The following is a 20,534-nucleotide window of genomic DNA, read 5'->3' as shown; positions in this document are numbered from 1 at the left end:
GAACTGCACACAATACTCAAGGTGAGGCTGCACCAATGCTGAATGCAGCGGGATAATCACCTCTTTTGACAGGCTGGTTATACTGTGTTTGATGCACCCCAGGATGCAGTTTGCCCTCTTGGCTGCCAGGGCACACCACTGACTCAATAAGAGTCTGCTGTCGACCAGCACTCCCAGATCCCTTTCTGCAGGGCTGCTCTCCAGCCACTCCTCTCCCAATTTATACTTGTGCCCAGCGTTACTCCATCCTAGGTGCAGAATCCGGCATTTGGACTTGTTAAGTTTCATCCCATTAATGATTGCCCAATGCTCCAATCTATCTAGATCCCTCTGCAAGGCCTCTTGTCCCTCCAGAGAGTCAAAAGCACCTCCTACTTTGTTATCATCAGCAAACTTGCTAATGGTGCATTCAACTCCTGCATCCAGATCATTGCTAAATATACTGAACAGGACTGGCCCTAGGATTGAACCCTGAGGGACACCGCTGGTGACTGGTCACCAGCCAGTTGTAGCCCCATTCACTACAGCCCTTTGAGCTCTGCCCTTCAGCCAGTTCTTCACCCAGCGCACCGTGAACCCACTCATCCCACAGTTGGACAACTTGTCCAGAAGGATGCTATGAAATTAATGTTTCACGTTAAAGTAGAACTAGATTCAGACTACATTTACATAAGCACAGATTTGAGGAACCTTACTGATGTAAGTGACAATACAATATTGGATTGTTTTAATATGTCCCAAAAAACTGCAGCTGGGTTATCCAAGTAAAATGTAAAGTCAATGGTTACTGCTCTACCACAATTACCACTACATAAAAAAATGCCCACTGCTGGGGGATTATTTAGTTATTTAATTTACTTTGGGCTTTTGGTGTGCTGCTACTTATTCTGGTAATTCTAACCCTTGTCTAAAAGGGATGAAGAAGCTCCTCTTCAATAATTTTTCCTTGCTGAAGAAAAAATTGGCAACACTGGTATTTTAAGCTGACAGTCAGTGTTTGTAGAAAGACTGCTGTAGTAATAGCCAGTTCATATGATTTAAGAGGGAAAATTACAGTTACTAATTTTTACACCAGTAACATTGTAGAAAAAGTTAAAATAATCTTGACTAGCTTCTAAGACACTAAAGCTCTGTATCTCTGCAAGGACAAAACATTGTAGAATGAGTGCCAGATAAAGCACCTCTTGTGTTAATAAGTCCTCTCAAATCATTCAACTTACCTTCTCCTGATTAGTAAGGTAATACCTGAATTTCCAAACTAGATCCTGTTCCTTGTACATTAGCTGCTTTGTCGGTGGATAACTCACTATGATCTATTAAATACATAGTCAGAAAGTGAGTTTAAAAACCACGAACAGGCATAATCAAAAAGTTAACAGACTACACTGTGACAAAGCACAACACTGACAACACACAAAAATAGCTAGGAAAAAAAAAAGCTTTCCAACAACACAAAGTTCTCATGCTATCGTGGTGATGCTCCTCAGTTATGTGGCCGATTGAACTGGTAGCATAGGCAAACATACACAGTTACTTTAAGACTACCATTAACACACATGATATGTGCACAATATGCATTCTTATCCCCTCAAAACTGTTTTACAAAAAAATGAGCAAGTACCTTCTGCTGCTCAGTTATTAGTTATCTAGCCACTTAAAGAAACACTTAACATTTCTTCATTAATTACTTTATTTAAACTGAAATGAACTATATTTTCCTTAAATTGTCACCACATGTTAATACCAAACTACCTAATAAAATTGAATTTAGCCATCATATGACTGACTGACATTAAGCTGATCTCATGTAGCTGCATTAGGCTTCAGATCATTATCAGAAGGTCCACTTCTTAAACTTTGAGCAAGCTTGTGATGTTTGCTTTCTACTAAGTTCTCCTAAACACAGAGGGTCAGTATTTATAAATATTTAAACTCCAGAGAAAATTACTACTGAAATGAAACTATCTAGCAAAGACTCACCAGTATCTTGAATAATGCATGACAATTAAAATTCACATCTAAACCTACAGCGTTTTCTGAGGGTTTTTTGTTGTTGTTGTTTTAGAAGAAACTCTTTCAATAATATGTGGAGGGTTGCTGGGGATTTTGAGGTTTTGGTTTGGTTTTTTTACTTCACACAATTTACAAACCCTATCTTGCCTTTTGGTGAATTGCTGCAAAATGCAAGTGCTTCAGTCAACACATCTGTGATTTAGACAGCACTCAAATGTGCTAGCTAGCCACTTTATAAACATTTTTAGGATGTTTGCAGTATAAAGCTTTGTATGCAAGAAAAACATCTCAAAAAGTTTTCCCACTGTTAATACCATGTTAGCAACAGTAGGAGCCACAATAGGAGCCACAGTGTCAATGAGACTTCAGCAGCCAAGGCAGTTTTCAGCATTGTCAGACTTGCTCTTGCAGTGTTAGATTACACAGTACTCAGTGTTGCCAGTAGAAGCCCACTTACATTAAGGTTCCCAAATTTGCCAATACCAGTCCCACTGAATTGGCATCCACAATAACGGACATCTTTTCTAGAACTGTACTTAGGCACTGTCTACGTGAAAGACAACATAGAAGAGTGTAAGGAGAAAATATTTTAACAGACTAAGCGACCAAGAGTTACTGCACCTTACACTAAATTTCTGTTCTTCAGCTCCCTCTTACCTTATATTCCCACCCTCTGACCTCTTTTGCCAACAATCCCCCCTTCTCTGCTTTCCTACACCTCAGAAGCAAGCACATTAGGTATGGAAAGGAAGAGATGAACATAAGCATTAAATCAATTCTTGTATTTTAATCTAGCAGCAGCAAAAAAACCAAAACCAAACAACAACAACAAAAAAAACCCAAACCAAAAAAAACCCCAAACCACAAAAATTACAAAAAGTCAAACCCAGTGATATTTCTCAACTGGTCAAATACATCTTTCCACTGGAATTTTAAAATACTGAAGACAGCAATACAGGCAAGCTTTCATCTCCATTTATGAAAACTTCAAAAATACTATAATACAGATTACATTACATGGAACATTGCTTACCATAGACATCTGGGGATCTGGAATCTTAACAATTTCAGAACTTGTTAAAATTGGAGATGATATCACCATCCTGAATGACAAAAAGTTAAAGGCATATTAAACATCTCGAGTTTTAGGAAAAAAACAACAGGTCATATTAATGTATTGTGAATTATACTACAGTGGAAGAATGATGCAACTGCACCTTGCTGACTTTTGATAAAGGGGAAAACAGAAAATAAGAAATTTATTATTTTTCTTGTTAGTTTTTGCCAGATGATAAACAAGGTGGCAAGACAGATGAAAGTTCATCTGAGGAGATGCAGCTTGGCAACTCGTTACCATGCTGGCACACGGGTGAGTGGAGAAATTTGCCATTACCATTACATGTGTCGTCTGGAAGCACAAAGAGAAACCAAATCAGGGTCCATATTTCCACCGAAAACAAATAATTTCCTAGAAATAACAACCATGTTGCAAGCAAATACCTCCTAATAGTTCAACATACAGGCTCTCTGAAACACAGACAAATTTAGGAAGATATAAGTGTGCCTATCTATCACAGGTTCCACATGGAACATGACAGTCTCTTCTAGAAGTTCATGCTGTGCTGCTCTGGAACAGTATGACAGGAGCCTGCTAGTTTTTCTTAGGGGAGACTAACCTGCTGCGTAAATAAGGGAAAGGAAAAGCTAAAAGTTTCCTGTTTGAACCAGGCAGAAGGAAAAAATACAAAGCCTACCACCACATGACAGAAACAGCAACTCTGTTTCCTTCTTCCAGTCTCACCTAGCCATTTGGTTTTGGGTGGGTTTTTTTGTTTGTTTGTTTTTTACCTTAGAAGTGTAACTAAGCATTAATTGACACAATCTATGGAAGTCCATTTCATTTAAAAGACAGTATAAAACAGTAAAACAGAAAAAAACAACAAGACAACACCAACATAATATGTGCTATGCTATATTTATACTTAGTTTGTTCTCATTTATTTTGGAGTAAATTTCAGCTCAGAATAAAGGGTTTTTTGGCACATCAACATTTCCCTCAATAATGTAAGTTTTGAGATAACTTGCTCAGGTTTGCTTCTGCCCCCACCCTCCTTTTTTTTTTTTTCCTCCTGCTTTTCCAATCACATATGCCTCTTGGGATGGCTTTGCTTTTATACTTTTCAGAGGTAACTTTCAGAGAAGTGAGGGGCTTGTATTAAGGGGTAAATCAAGTCACCAATAAGACACAGGAGTTAAAAATGCCGTTACCATTTCAGGAGAAACATATTTTTCCAGCTACATAAAAATTTGCTGACTACAGTAAAAGATCTCTTATTATTAAAATGCACATTCAGGAAGACACTTCTATTACATTTATTAGTGTCTTATGCCCTTCTGAAGTAACAATTTTACAGTCAAAATAATGACAGTAACTACACACACATCCTTCCTAGTTAAGGGAAATACACGTACAATCTGGCTGTGGCTGAGGATTATCCCAAAACATGAGCAGTATTGCTTTTCCCATTAGTCTTTAAAAAAAGTATGCATGCAAACACTGAGGAGGACAAAGAGGAAATTTGCTTACAGTTTCTTTGTTTTAAAACCATACTGCCTAAATAATGAACTTAGCTTTAACCTAACTGTATAGAATTAATATTATTTCCAAAGTATTTCTATTATAACAAAAACTACTGCATCGCTGTAACAGTAGACTGAACTGAGTCAGAGCCACACTGACAGATCAGCACTCGCATTGTACCTAAACCTTTGCCATCTCATCAGACAGAACTTTCAGATCATGTTATACTAGTTTTACAAAGTCAAATTACATAAAAAACAATAAAATTGTTTGGGGGGGAAAATCCTTCTGAAAATAAACACATCTGATGACAAGAGATGACAGACTGATTTCTATCTACTAATTGGTTATCTTCCTAATCAAAACCATAATAAGGCTGCAGTCTGACTTGACCTTTATAAAACAACAAAGGATTACCAATGCCCCAGTGACAAACAAGTTTCCACTCCATTTAGACCCTTCACATAAAAGCGCTGTAGGAAAAACTTGACACAGGAGTGGATTCACTAGCAACTAATAAATGTTCACACTCCTACTGAAGCATTTATAACATCCATATCCCATGTGGATTATCTAGGGATAAGCAGTAATAACATCCATACTACTACATCTTTCTCTCAGTGAAAACATTCAGATAAAATAGCTGTAAAAGGAAAGAGTCTGACAAAGCTTTTAGGCTGGTAAAAATGGAGCACCTACCCCACAATCAAAAGCCTATGACAGCTATTACCAACTCAAAACTTACTAGGATGAGAATGACAAAAGCACAGTTGCCTAAAATTTGCTTACTTACAAAACTAAAATAAAAAATGCACAAAGCCTTCCAGTGACTAACGTCAAAATGTTTATAACACCCTTTAAAACCAAGATTCAGGAATTTTTCCAAGACTAGTTTTAAAATAACGATTTCTAAACTCATTACTGACCTGTGTCTTTTTTTAACCTTTCAAAAGAAATATTATAATGACTGCTCTTCAAACTCCTCTTCTCAAATGCAGCTAGATTATGCTGAAGAGCCAAGCTGAAAAGCTCTAGTTATTCAGCTCAAGCACTAGGAAAACTTTGTTCCCGTTGCATTTTAGAACAAAGCCTTAAGCTTCAACCAAAACTTGCTATGAAACCAAGCTTTGCCAAAGCATTTGTGTGACAAGGTACTGTGTCAGGAGTTAACATTTTCAGAACAAACTATTTTGTGAAATCCTCAAGAAGGCACAATGCCATTAGTTTGACTGTGAAGGACGTCAGTTGTTTAACTTTGCCTTCCAATTAGATTAACATGCAGCTCTAATTCTCTCTCATTCTTGGAGAGCATCACATGGATCACTGCAACCCCCATACAAACTTACTAAACCATACCACTGCCTGAGGGTCAACTCTAAATTAGCATTTGAATTTGGTCAGGTGCATTCTTTTGAAGTGTCTCTCCTGATCATCCCCATGTAGCAAGCTTTGGTTCATATCATGGAAGTTTTAGAAACACCTAAAATCCTCCAACTGCCAACAGTCATTCAGCCCACAAGACATGATTAAAGCTAGTCCCAAGCATAAGAACACAGTGCAGACATTGGGCCTTCAGCAACCTCTTTACTCTGTAAATCGGCTCCTCTTGGCTGCGTTACTTGCTAGCGCAGCCAGAACCTGACCTGCTATTTTGCCACTGGGAAACAAAAGCAACATCAATACTAAACAGCATTAACTTGCTTTAAACTACTATGTTATAGAGCTTTAGAGGTATTTAACTACATTACGGTCAGTGTGTGTGACTTTTATATAAATATTAGAGCCCATTTAAGAAAGTCAACAAAATTCACAGAATTTTCTGAACCAGCAAAGTTCTTCTGCACTTTCCTGAAAATCAGTTTCACAACATCAATAAATAAGGAGGTTCTATTTATCTTATTTAGTCAAAACATCATTTCAAGTAACACCAATGGGATCCAACTTCTCCCATACAAAAAGTAAATGGACACCCAATGCTGTAGACACTACTTTTTCTTTCTTTCAAGCCATGAAAAAGGCTCTGATAATCAGACTATTTTCTTTTTTTTTTAAATTGGATGCAGCAGTGCAATCAATTTATTTATTCAAACAAAGGTTTCACTTGAAACCTGCACAAAACCACATTAATGATAAATGCTGGTGTTATTTGCACTTGGAAAGTCACACTGAATTTTTGCCTAAATGGAGAATCAGAAGCGATGCTCTTATTACTAGCAGACTGCTATCCTTCATGTCTTGAATGCTGTATTAAAATTAAGTTAACATAGAACATGGAAAGAACCACTGCCACTTCATTGTAATTGAATGTTGAGTCAAAGAATCTCAAATTCTATCAGCCACTGTTTAACAGACTAGTTCTTCATAAACACTTGAAAACAAATTTATCAACAAAACTGCAACAAGTAATCTCCATTCTGACTATCGGTCACAGGCAGGTGACAACAGAACCTACTTGCATTAGACTCAATATACTGGATTGGCGATACCAGATATGTTTACTGTACACTGTAATCAGAAGCATGACAAAACTGAGAAGACAGGCACTAATTTATGTACTGTTTCCTACTGCTGCCAGAAAAGGGTCAAGAACTTGTTGAAAAGCTACTTCATAACAACAAATCCCTCAAACTGCAGTTAGTTATAGCTTTAATATGTACTATTACACATTCAATTACTTTACTTCCACAAGAGCAGCCAATTAATAGTTATTTTGTTCCATGCACTTTTAATATGCTTCAGAAACACCTGTTAAAAGAAAGATGCATGCTTGAAGTCTGAGTCTTCTTTCCTGCACCTTGCACATCTGTAAAACCATAATGATGACAAAAAAAGTTGTGTGTAAATCAGGAATAATTCATCTATAATGGCAGGTTTCTGGAGATGAGGGAGAGAAATAATTTTTAGGAATGTCACATTCAACTATAAAAATAAAAGAGCCAAGAGGACACAAAGCCACATGGTAGCCATGCTCATCAGTCTGCACCTGTAAAAAGTACAGCACATTCTAATGTAAAAAGCTAATGGTTAGTAAAATGTTTCAATATTTTGATCATATTCTATTATGCTATCCAGAAAAATATTTCCTTGATTTCCACAGAAGTAAATAACTTTATTTTGTTTCATGGAGGAATCTAACACATTGTAGGTTTCATTCTGATTTGTAACACAAGGGAGTTTTGTAATAGTTAAGGTCCTCTACAATAGCTGGTTCTAGGATAAGTGTATAGAAGCACTATGAAACAAGCTATTCTAAAGGCAAAAAAACTTGGAAAGGTGGGGAGAGGTCCCATTGTCAACTACAGTCCACAAAAAGAAATGCTAAAGAGTTAACCTAGACATCTGCCTAAGGCAGAGTTTCACCAAAATTACCAAAATTCACCAAAAAACTAAAAACAACAAAAAACCCACCCAAACAAAAACCCCACTAAAAAACCCCACCCTCTGGGAAAATGCTGATAAACCCCCCTTTGTGAACAGTGCGTGAACGGCAACTTTGTACCAATCATATAACTGTTTTAAGCGCGTGGACAAGTATAGTTATCCAATAGAATAGTCGCTGTTAGCGCATGCTTTGCTTAGCTTCTATATAAACCTGTCAAGTAATCTGAATAAACGAGAACGACCATACTCATATTGAGATTCATCGTTACTCCGGGTCCGTCTCCCACTCCGACATCTGGTAGCAGAGGATGGTTACGCACCGATGAAATCTCCGTGACTGCGGTAAGCAGCTAGAGGAGGGGAGTGGGAAACCACGGCTGAGAGAAGCGCTGCCTGGGGCAAGAAGCAGGGCAGACGCCGGTGTGAGGTCGCTCCTCACCTCTCAGGCGCAGTGATGGAAACAGAAGCTGCGGCCACGTTACTCACTGGAATCCTCTCTAAGAGAGGGATAGAAGCACCAGTGAAGCAGTTAATAAGGTTGATTAAGTTGGGACAATGTTGGGGTCACTTTTCTGACACCTGCATGTTATTTTCCGTATCGGAATGGCGAGATTTTGGAGGAACAACGTGGCAGAAAACAATAGAGGGGAATGAAAAGGACGAAAAGGAAATAAAGGCGGTTCGTGGACTCTGGAACATTGTCTTGGAAACTCTGAAAGCGATGAAGGCGGAGAGGGAAGTAGCTTGCGCTGCTGCCCAAATGTTAGGTCCGGGAGTGTCTAAAGATAAGCCCGAAAACAAACCGGGACCTATTGCGCGATTTTTTGGGCTGCCTGCCGTGAGAGGCGCGTCTGGAACTGTCTGTAAAAACGTTTCTGAACTGCGTGTTATGGCGGAATCAATGCAGGCGCCAGAAAAGGCGGAAGTTCCTGTTAGCAGAGTTAATGCAAACTGTGAAGCGAATGCGGAAGTAGCTCCGCCAAAACCCCCTGGAGGGGCGGGAGCGACAAAACCTAATGACTTGGGCAGAGCAACCTGCCGACTTCCCCCTGCAGCTCCGCCCAGTGAACCACCCTCCGCGCCTCCGTTGCCGCCCTCACCCTCGTTCTATCCGCCTCTACCTCCCTCTACGGAATCCTCTGGAACTACCACACCATCTAGCGGGGAGGAGCTGCCACAATCCTCTGATGCCACTGCAAAAATGTTGCAAGCAGTTCTGAAACGTCTTGATACTCTGGAATTACAAACAAAAAGGAAAGGAGAAGCTGTGCCTCCATGTTTAATGAACCCTCCAGCACTCCCTAGAACCACACGCTGGAGTGGTGTCATCAAAGATGCAATTCTAGAAGGACACTGGAAGCCTGTGGGGGAGGGCTGAAGGCCCTGCGACATTAGCGTTTCCAGTTATACAGGAAAACGGGCAAGGAAAGTGAAAAAAAAAAAAAAAAATTAAAAAAAGTATTACTTGTTTTTTTAGCTGAAGGCTTTGAAATGTACTTCTCAAAACTATGAAATTAGCTTAAGTGCTGTATCAGTTTAGCACTGAGACTGCTGGGGATCTTGTATGCTTATTTGGCTAGATCTTTAAGTGAGTCAGGGATTTGGATTTTTCCCCCGGATTTATAGGGTGTGGAAGCATGAGGACTAAACCAACAAGCAAAAAATACCCTCCACCCACCATAATCCCAAGTATCATTTCTCTGCAGTTGTCTAGTTGTCATCTATTTTTAGTTTTGGGTTTATTATATTGTCTTTTTTTTCTCCTTGCAATTGGTACATGTTTTGGTACATAGAAGACAAATTAGCTGTCCAACTTGAACAGGAAACAGTAGATCTGACAAAAACAGCTGTTTACTGGAGTCATAGTTTAGCATTTCAGATTTAGTGACTTGTTGAATTTTTGTGAATGGTAATATGAAAAACTACTCAAGTTCTAGAGATGACTGAGAAGGATTGTCGTGCATAGTACTACTTAGTTATTGTAACTTTTCATTGCCTAAATTACAGTTAAAGGTTTTTTTTCCTTTTCACATTTTAAGCATCTTGATCCTATGACCTAGACATACAGTTCTCAAAAAAAAAAAAAAAAAAAAAAAGGGGGGGGGGTCAAGGGTCTTCCCCCAGATTGCGATGATGAACTTACCCTCCTCAGTACTACTGAGAGAGTGTTCCTGTCCCTGTTCATACCTGGGGGGGCAGCAGGACGAGCCCTGAAACAGGTTGGGCAATTAGCCTGTTGGGCTGAAAAACAAGCAAATGTCACTACCCAGGTAATAGAAACGTTATTAGAGGATCAAAATAGCTTACGCCACGCAATTTTGCAAAATAGAGCAGCAATTGATTTTTTGTTATTAGCCCAAGGTCATGGTTGTGAGGATTTTGAAGGCATGTGTTGTATGAACCTGTCTGATCACAGTGAATCAATTCACAAACAACTACGATGGCTGAAAGAGCATGCCAACAAAATTCGACAAAATCAAGGGTTTTTTGATGAGTGGTTAACCAGTTTGTTTGGGTCCTTACCATCATGGCTGAAGGGTTTGTTAGCTGAGGGATTACGACTTTTAATAATTTTAGTTATCATAGGTCTGTGTTTTTGTGTAGCATGTAGCTGTGTAAAAAAGGCTTTTAGAACCATGATAAATCATGCCTGGATCGCTCAAAAACAAGAAGGGGGAATTGTGGAAGAATGGTTAAGTGATAAAGGACACAGCTTGACTGATGTGAGCAATCCAGCCTTTGATGGGGCCTGGGAGCCAGAGATCAAGGTGAAATTCCCTTGAGAACAGCAGAAGGAGTACTTGGTAAAACAAGATAAGCGGGACTAAGTCTGGGAAAGTGCTGATAAACCCCCCTTTGTGAACAGTGGGTGAACAGCAACTTTGTACCAATCATATAACTGTTTTAAGCGCGTGGACAAGTATAGTTATCCAATGGAATAGTCGCTGTTAGCGCGTGCTTTGCTTAGCTTCTATATAAACCTGTCAAGTAATCTGAATAAAGGAGGACGACCATACTCATATTGAGATTCATCGTTACTCCGGGTCCGTCTCCCACTCTGACACCACCCAAACAAATCTACACCCAAAAAAACCCCACAAAAACCAAACCACCAATGAACAACCCCCCCCAAAATCAAACAAAAACAAATGAAAAAAAAAACAAAAAGCAACACACACAAAAAAACAAACAAACAAAAAAAATACAAAATCCACCCCCACCCCCCCAAAAACACACCCCACATATTTGCTTCAGACTGTGGGAGGAGACACTAAATGACAAGTGGAACTGCTATTTCCTCCAGAAGCATTACAAAGCCAGCTACCACTATATGGGATATGTGAATAGAGTGTGGACATCCACATGCATTCTTTTTATATCACATCTACATGACACAGCTCTTACAAGGGCTTAGAAAATTTCTTAAACAGCCACTCATTTTTGTTATGACTACAGCAATTTGAAAAACAACCAACCTTAAGAGCTTCTTCTATAGTGGCATCTCTGTTAAAATAAGTTCTAAGACTACAGTTGTTAATAGTTTCAGATATTCAATAACACCTTAATTCAATAAACTAGATTAATAGCATTTAAACAGTTCTTTTTTCAAATGTTCACAAGCTTTAACTTGCAACAGATCATACAGTTGAGGCAGATTCTGATCTGTGCCTTCTCAGAATTTTTTTTGTGAAATCCTGCTTTTTGCAAATTATTACTATATTTTTCACTATCTTCTTCAAGAATCTTAAGTTAGATCACAGTTCTTCTGTCCAGATCAACTGGTAATGTTGTCACATACATAGAAATACTTGTAATTTATTTTCCATTGTATTAACATTTTATGTACTGAATTATAGATTTTTTTATTTTTTTTTTTAATTCTCAGAATAGACGCTGCCTAAAGTTAGTGCCTCTGATCTCAACAGGACTCCAGTCTCTTTTTCTACCTTCTTTCTCTTTCCCATAAAGCTGCATTATTCAGTAGCTTTCTGACTTATGAATCTAAACATGCTGAAAATTAGGAGGCAATTACTGACAAATTTTTTTTGAAACCAGATTATAGATATACTGCTTTTTCTATTTCAGTGGGTCTTTCCACAATACACAGGTCCATAAAAGTACTGATAATGCCTTCCAATGCCACACTGATGTCTGTTAAACTCACTGTTAATCCTTTGTTCCATTAAATTTGAACTCATTAAAAAAAAAAAACCAACAAAACACTGAAGGCACTGCTTTGGAGATCTGTTTTGTAAACAGAAAGAAAAGATGCAAGATATTCCACTCCAGAAGTCTTTTACTTAATTGACTTCCAAAGCATTTTCAGCATGAAAAACACTAAACTTTTATATTTATTCATTTTAGAGAAAATGTTCACCAGCAGAACTCCTGCGCAAAGTTTTAATAACTTATCTTTTATAAAGTTAACAATCAATACAGGTACATTTCTTCCTGATTATTAATTATTAATCTCCTTTAAATAAATCATTAATCTCTTAAACCTGCAAACCTCCCTTGTAGATAGGAAAAAAAGTCATAATACAGCAACTAGTTAGACTTGCATACAAGACCCAGAAGATCTGTAGGCATATATGTACACATGAAGAAACATTCTCTTGGATTAATATTTAAAGCTTAAATTAAGAGAGAAGCTAGCGCATTCCCTTCAGTGAAAGAAGCATTCATCATCTTTGAGGGGAAGACTGTGGATGTTGTCTATCTAGACTTCAGTAAAGCCTTTGACACGGTTTCCCACAGCATTATCCTGGAGAAACTGGCTGCTCATGGCTTGGATGGGTGTACTCTTCGCTGGATAAAGAACTGGCTGGATGGCCGGGCCCAAAGAGTGGTGGTGAATGGAGTTGACTCCAGTTGGCGGCCGGTCACAAGTGGTGTTCCCCAGGGCTCTGTGTTGGGGCCAGTTCTGTTTAATATCTTTATCAATGATCTGGACGAAGGGATCGAGTGCACCCTCAGTAAGTTTGCAGATGACACCAAGTTGTGTGGGAGTGTTGATCTGCTGGAGGGTAGGAAGGGTCTACAGAGGGACCTGGACAGGCTGGATCGATGGGCCAAAGTCAATTGTATGAGGTTTAACAAGGCTAAGTGCAAGGTCCTGCACTTGGGCCACAACAACCCCACGCAACACTACAGGCTTGGGGGAGAGTGGCTGGAAAGCTGCCTGGCAGAGAAGGACCTGGGAGTGTTGGTTGACAGCCACCTGAATATGAACCAGCAGTGTGCCCAGGCGGCCAAGAAAGCCAATGGCATCCTGGCTTGTATCAAAAATAGTGTGGCCAGCAGGACTAGGGAAGTGATCGTGCCCCTGTACTCGGCACTGGTGAGGCCGCACCTCGAATACTGTGTTTAGTTTTGGGCCCCCCACTACAAGAGAGACATTGAGGTGCTGGAGCGAGTCCAGAGAAGGGCAACGAAGCTGGTGAAGGGTCTAGAGCAGAAGTCTTATGAGGAGCGGCTGAGGGAACTGGGGTTGTTTAGCCTGGAGAAAAGGAGGCTGAGGGGAGACCTTATTGCTCTCTGCAACTACCTGAAAGGAGGTTGTAGAGAGGTGGGGGTCAGTCTCTTCTCCCATGTAACAAGTGATAGAACAAGAGGAAATGGCCTCAAGTTGCACCAGGGGAGGTTTAGACTGGATATTAGGAAATTTTTCTTCACTGAAAGGGTTATCAAGCATTGGAACAGGCTGCCCAGGGAAGTGGTTGAGTCACCATCCCTGGAGGTATTTAAAGGATGTTTGGATGAGGTGCTTATGGACATGGTATAGTGGTGGTCTTGGCAGTGTTAGGTTTACAGTTGGACTCGATGATCTTAAAGGTCTTTTCCAACCTGTGCGATTCTGTGATTTGCTACTAAATAAGAGGCATCCCTTTAGATAATAGCAATGGTGGGATAGTATCTAATTTCAATTCAGCCAGCAGAAGTTGTGAGGGAAATTAATGGATCAAAAAGAACTTAACAGTACTTTTTGTTTAAGTAGAATAAATTAACACACCACTCATGAGAGAAACATCTTAATGTCATTAATATTTGAGCGTGCTAAGGTATTCCACACTCTTTCCATTAATATGCCTTTGTACAGGAAAAATCTGCATTCACAATGACCCCCAGGATGCAAAGCCACGACTTCAGTGGCTGTCATCAGTAGCAATTTTACAAGCAACATGAATGTGTTCTGTAAGAGCACAACCATATGGCACCTCAACATGACAGGAGACTTGCCATAGTATCAATTATTTAAGGTAAAAGTATGCAACTCCTCCAGCAACCAGTCATTGATTTTATACAAATTCCCTATAATAATAAATATCACACACATACACACACACAAACTCAGAGGCATGTCAAGAAAATGAAAAGTTATCTTTTAGATGGAGAAAAGGTCCTTCAGCAAGCTCTTCTCAAAAGTTACTTATTATCTGGAAGACTCTATTTTGGCCTCTGGTATCAGATATCAATCAACAGCATGACACTTATTTATAAGTCTGTCCAATAAACAGAAAAACACCAAACCAATAACAACAAAGTCCACACAAACTCATCTTGTATTTAATTAGTCCTACTCCTCTTACCTATATTTAAATATACCTTCACATGTAGTAGCATCAGGAGGCATTCAGCAACTGATGAGTAAGTCATAGAAAAACTGAAGCTGACTGTGATCAAACAGTGGCTATTTAGGAATGATACATCACAAGAATCTCCTCTGCTGTGTAAACAGCTGTGCAAATGAAAGCTCTCATAGACACACTAGCCAGAAACCCTATTCACTTTGCTAGCATCTGATGGTAAAATGTTTTTATAAAGTAACACAACAAAGCATCAGTGAAAACACTCTTATCTTTCAGAAATTAGTATCTCCCAAAACAGCTTTCAGAAGAGAAGAATGGTGGCTGTGATGTTATTAGCTTTTTATTAGCCATTAACTAGATCTCTCAATCAGGATGTGAAAGGAAAATTTCCCCCCCTCTTCCTCAGAGGCTTTGAGCCCTCATCTCCCATATGCCAAAAGAACAGGCTAGAACAGACCTATGTATTTTAAGACTGAAATACTCTACATTATTTGTATTTATTGAGCTAGGGAACATAAGGGAGTGAAGAGAAGAGGAGAAAAAACACTGGTAGGGTATGGTCATGTTTGAATAAGAGAACTAACATGAAAGGGAAGGCCTACACTCTAAAACCCTTTCTCAGAGACCCACTGCCTACATCATGTAACCATTTGATGAAATATAAACAAGCCTTGATATTTAGTGTCTGTCTACAGAGCTTCCTTAGGCTAGAGGGGAATTATTCTACTATGATCAAGAAATGGGGCACCACCACTGGCAGAAAGCTTTAATGAGTTTTCCATTATAAATTCAAGGTGAACTAGACTAATAAAAGAGAGACCCTAAATGAAAGTTAGTTTATTGCTGTGATAAATCTCTAGATGAGAAAATGGATGTATTTATGGCACTGGACCTATCTTTCACTGGGAGTTGCACAAAGGTGAGGATGAAAACTAGGAGACCAAGGTTAAGAAGAAAGTACACTGAGTAAGCAGGTTGAGCGATTTGGCAAGCTTGGGGTAAGCTTACCTGAAGAATGAGAGAGATCAGCTAGTAAAACAGTTAAAGAACTAACATCCGCTGATCAATTCCAGAAGTAGTTTTGATGGCAAAAATACACTCTGCCATCTAGCTGGGAGAAGAAACTACTAATATACACACACATTCATGAGCTTAAATGAATGAAACTTTGGTTAATTTTTGCAGTTGTACTCAAATTCTTTCTAATATAGAGGTATATCATACACATATGAACACTACACCAGACAGCCTTAAATCTAAAGGATGGCTACTGAAAAACTAAACTGTCCTCACAAGTTACTGTTAGGAGCTGCTCTTACTGAACCCGATGGAATTTTGGCTTCAAGAATCTTCAAGGCATATTCACATTTTCATTCTTTACAAAGAATGAGGATGTTAAATTGTTACAACAGAATTCTATGTATATTAAAAGGTATTTATATCTCCGCTTTTAAAAAATACTCCAGAAGCAAATGAGTATGATCTAGTTTACTCATTTGTATAAATCCTGTGAAATATCTAAACAATCAAAGGAAGATAGCTTTCACATGAGAAAACATGAGAAGCCTATCTTCGTTTCACTCCAGTGAAAGTTCAAGCTTTTCACATACATCTTAAAGGTTACTTGCTATTCGATCACCTTTGCCAGGTGGCTCATTTGATCTTCAGAGACTGTGCTGCTGGTTCTCCCAGGAGTTTTGGTGGGCTCTGAGCCATCAGCTTCTACGTTGGGCCAGACTTTCAAATCATGCATTCCTTGCCGAAACATTCTGCAGGGAAAAAAGCAGAATCGCTTCAGAAAATTCAAAATAATACAGCTGTCAGGAATCAAAGTACAGCAGCAGCTGCAAGAAAATTAAGTAGCTTCCTTTTCCAAACCTACAAACATGCACTGCCATGCATAATTTAACTGAACTGCAAAAGTGCCTTGCACCTTGTGCCCTCTACAGCCTTCATTTTTATTGGCACACAGAGTTTAGAAGAAAATGATTAAGTCTGAGATAACTTACTTGGCAAGTGGAAGAAAAATGGGTAATTCCCAAAGTCAGTGGGGTGGTACAAACGCAAACTAAGGACAGAGCTTGACCTTCATATTTTTATTATTCATAATGAAGCAGAAAGTATTCCTCAACTTGCAAATTATAATACTGACTTTAGGTCTGTCAGTCTGAAAAAAAATTCAACTAAAAAACTACCTGTTTCATTTGAAGGTCAACTGATAAAAAGCAGCCTTCTGAGCTGCCAAATAAAAAAAAAAAACCACAACCCTCAACACATCATTTTCTCCATCTATGCTTGAAACTGAATTGGTAATTGAAACTGTGCAGTGAACAGAACTTTGCGGGGTAACTGACCACACCTTTTCTCTGGAAAACCCTGCTTCCCTTGCATATTTGTGCTGATCCACCTATGAAAGATGCCCCAAGACATCAAGTGCATTAGTTTTGCCAATAAGAGATGATCACTTAACTCTAACAACTTCAGGTAAATACAACTGGAAGGAACACTTTGAAAAGTCAACCAATAAAAATGAGAAATACCAACTAGAAGGACCATCTGACCTTGAATTTACACATCACTTTGTGAATACTACTACAAGGGTTTCCATTTACAAGTAAATACAAAATTTTGGAATTATTTGTTGCTTTCTGTCCATCTACTTCCCCCAGGCCCCGCATGCTGAAAAGAAAAGTAAATTTCATTTATAAATTGTATCTTTTTCCAGGAACTTGCTCTAATGCTTTAAAAACTACCAGCAGTCTTTGGAGCATAGTCCAATTGATCCAGTTCAATTTTCTGCCCTAAGACAATGTCAATCTTTTTGTCAAAGCAACATCTTCAATGACAGAGATACAACCTCTCTCTACAGTCATTTTCTGCATTCAAATGTCACTAGAACAGCTTTCCTAATGCTAACCTAAACTTTTCCTGCACTTCAGTTTAGCCTTATTACTTCTTATCCACTGACGAGACAAAAAAGGCTATTTCTCACCATTTTCCAACACTACCTACATATTCCTATGGTCTTTTCTTCAGCCTCACTAGTCTTTACTCCTCCTCCATCACACCTATTTGCTAGATATTAAATGATATGGACTCCCTTACTCCCAGTAGTCAGCAACTTGCTTAAAGTCAGTTATATAGAACTGAACATATCCCAGCTGAGTGGACAAGTGTGACGGTGTGCTTCCCCCGACCTTTATCTCCTGCAACCCTACTTAGGAGATAATCACCAGTGGTGATTGTAATAGATGCATCTGGTCACGATGGCTGCATTGGCTCAAAGTGCATTCAGGAGACAGATAACAACACAGTAGCCTAGGGCTATTGTGCAATGCACCCACCGAAGAATCTAAAACCTGTGGTTGGCATGCAAATATGATTATGAGTCAATCATCTTATCCCCCATAAATAGTGAGCACTCCAAGAGCCCTTTGAGCTCTCCTGCACGGCAGCGGGCTGCATGCCAGAATCTCCCCTTGAGCCTCTCAAGGTTACTCCTCGAGGTTGAGAGATTCCTTGCCACAACAGATCCTCGGTAAGTGACTAATAGCAAGCTAAACTTTGAAATCTTAGCTAAGTGATATAAAGGATTGATTGCGCACATATATAATCCTTTAGACATAAACCGTTGACCAAGTCTGGGACTAGGACTGGATCTAGCCACACCTAGACTCCTCTCTGAGAAGGAGTTTAGAAAGCAAGGGGATCCTTTCTGAACCTCATGACTCAACGGGAGGGTCTGCCTGACAGTTTTGTCTGACCCTGTCCTCTATGCAGTAAATAATCAAGTGTACTTCACCATCGAATCTTGTTAAAACACTGTCGCATTGAACTTTGTTAACTCCCTATTATGTATCAATAAACTATATTTTTACTTCTCTCTTGCGAGTGAAGTGCACGCTCACTCCATCCGCAACAAGTATGGAGAAGGAGGATACCACATTGTCCCTGATGCGCATACTTGTAGTCTGTTCATACATTCACTGTTTGCACATTTCACAAGAGCATCACAATGCCGAATCATGCAAAACTTAAGATTCACTCTAAAACCCAAATCTTTTCCTGTTTTCCTGAGCAGCTGCTCCCCATTCTGTATTTGACTACAATCAATTGCAAAAAGTACCAGTGCCTCATACTTTTCCTTAAACTGCATCCTATTTTTTCAGTCCCCTTTGCACTTAGTCAAGATCCTTTTGATGTACTGTCACCTTCCAACACTTGTAATCCTTCCCATCTTAGTGTTATCATCCACAAATTTACTAAACCCACCCTCTATTGGATCACAGATTATTAATTTTGAAAATTCCTGATTTACTGATTTACACTTTATTCCTTATAAATAATACTGCATTAACAGCCCAATTGCAAGCCAATTAAATCAATTATCTTAAGTAATCAGTACTGGCATCCATGCATTACGAAAGTATAAATATGAAGCGATTTCAGCATTTCCTACCTTAAAATCCAAGCTTACAGATCTAAAAAAAAAAAAAGCCTAAATTTTGGTGTTATACAAGAGAAGACTTTTTTTTTTTTTTACAACACTGTAGCATGTATGAAGTTACACTCAGGAAGAAAATCATCTATGTATCTGATTTTTCAAATATGGAACTGTTAACCTGGTTTAAAAAAAATTTTAAAAAAATCTCTTGTAACCACTGCTACTTTACTATTCACAAGTGAGCTTCAAATCTGCAGCATAAAAGAAAAAGCAGTATACCCATATTTCCCAAAGAACAAGACCATTGTTCCTCCCACAGGAACTGCTTTACCAGGTCCATATACATCCCAGATGGTCAGAGCCACCTGTGCATTGCAAGGCAGGTCTGGATACTTCACAGGCAGTTTCAGCCATCCATTCCAGCTGCAGAGAAACACTTTATTAGTCATAAAGCTTTAGAATTCAAGTTACTCTGTATTAGTTTATACAATGCAGATTCTCCTTAGAATATGAATTTCTATGGGCAGATGAACTATTTTCCTCTGGACTTTAACCATTCAAATACTTATCTTGTGCATGATTAAAAGGCCAAAGGAAAAATACTCTAGCTTGATGACTAAGTACCAAAAATCAGTCTGTCCAGTAAACAGTATGAAAGTGTGCTAATTCAGGCCCTAGAAGTTATTTAAGTAGTGAGCCATGCCCAAACACTCCAGTAACAACTTTATTACTTACACATTACACCAAAAGGTTGGTTTTGTGCTGTCAGGGCAACACTTAATAACCATACAGAGACTTGAAGAAACATAAGTTATTTGAAGACGACAATAGAAAACAAATCTTTTTGACACAAATAAAAAACATAGTTACTGGGGCATCAAGTTATATAAATAAATCTAAGCGGAATATGAAATAAAAGGCAGTCACTTACTTCCATCTAGTGCTAAAAGCTTTGTAGGAAGTTCTAACTGGAAGAGGCTTCCCTTCTGCAAACACCTGACAAGTTACATACAAGTCAGAGCAAGTTTCTTGATACAGTCCTGAGAACTTCAGCATTAGATCTTCTAAGAGAACTTTGTAACTCTTCTGTTCTCTTTTCCCTTCCAGACTGCCTCTATGTGGGGAGGGGAAAAAAAGAAAAAAAAAAAGGGGGGGGGGAGAGAGAAAAAATAAACAAACCAAAAATTATTTTATCCACAGTAAAAGTCCTATTCTATTTCCATAGCTTATATTTAGATTACCCAGTACTGAGGCTATCCTGACTTTGCATTACTATCTGGTAATGAAATCCAAATATTGGAGAGGAACTCAGGATGTGAAGTGATCAACAAATACATAATTTATTGCTATACTGATTGGGGGGGCGGGGGGGGGAAGAGCAGGGAAGGGAAGAATTACTTCTTCTAGTACAACCTGTAGATTCTCAGACAGCATCAAATGAGGTACCCTAAGCAAGGCATAAGATGACATATGCTGCTAATACTAAAAAAACCAAAACAAACATCAGATTACATGCATTCCAAAT

The 20,534-nt window shown here is 38.9% G+C and overlaps 1 protein-coding gene across 1 annotated transcript in view; it reads right to left on the bottom strand.

Annotated features, from left to right (window-relative positions):
- The window catches only part of PIK3C3 (phosphatidylinositol 3-kinase catalytic subunit type 3), a 109,108-nt gene that overhangs the window by 86,999 nt on the left and 1,575 nt on the right, over positions 1–20,534 (bottom strand). Inside the window, 8 exon segments of the mRNA XM_075488766.1 lie at positions 1,221–1,313; positions 1,792–1,896; positions 2,471–2,560; positions 3,047–3,116; positions 6,183–6,251; positions 16,194–16,334; positions 19,289–19,432; positions 19,941–20,123. Of these exon segments, the coding sequence (XP_075344881.1) occupies positions 1,221–1,313; positions 1,792–1,896; positions 2,471–2,560; positions 3,047–3,116; positions 6,183–6,251; positions 16,194–16,334; positions 19,289–19,432; positions 19,941–20,123 (895 nt within the window).

The sequence above is a fragment of the Mycteria americana genome (genome assembly GCF_035582795.1).
Source record: "Mycteria americana isolate JAX WOST 10 ecotype Jacksonville Zoo and Gardens chromosome Z unlocalized genomic scaffold, USCA_MyAme_1.0 Scaffold_18, whole genome shotgun sequence".
Lineage (NCBI taxonomy): Eukaryota > Metazoa > Chordata > Aves > Ciconiiformes > Ciconiidae > Mycteria > Mycteria americana.
This window is presented reverse-complemented; position numbering and strand designations above follow the sequence as displayed.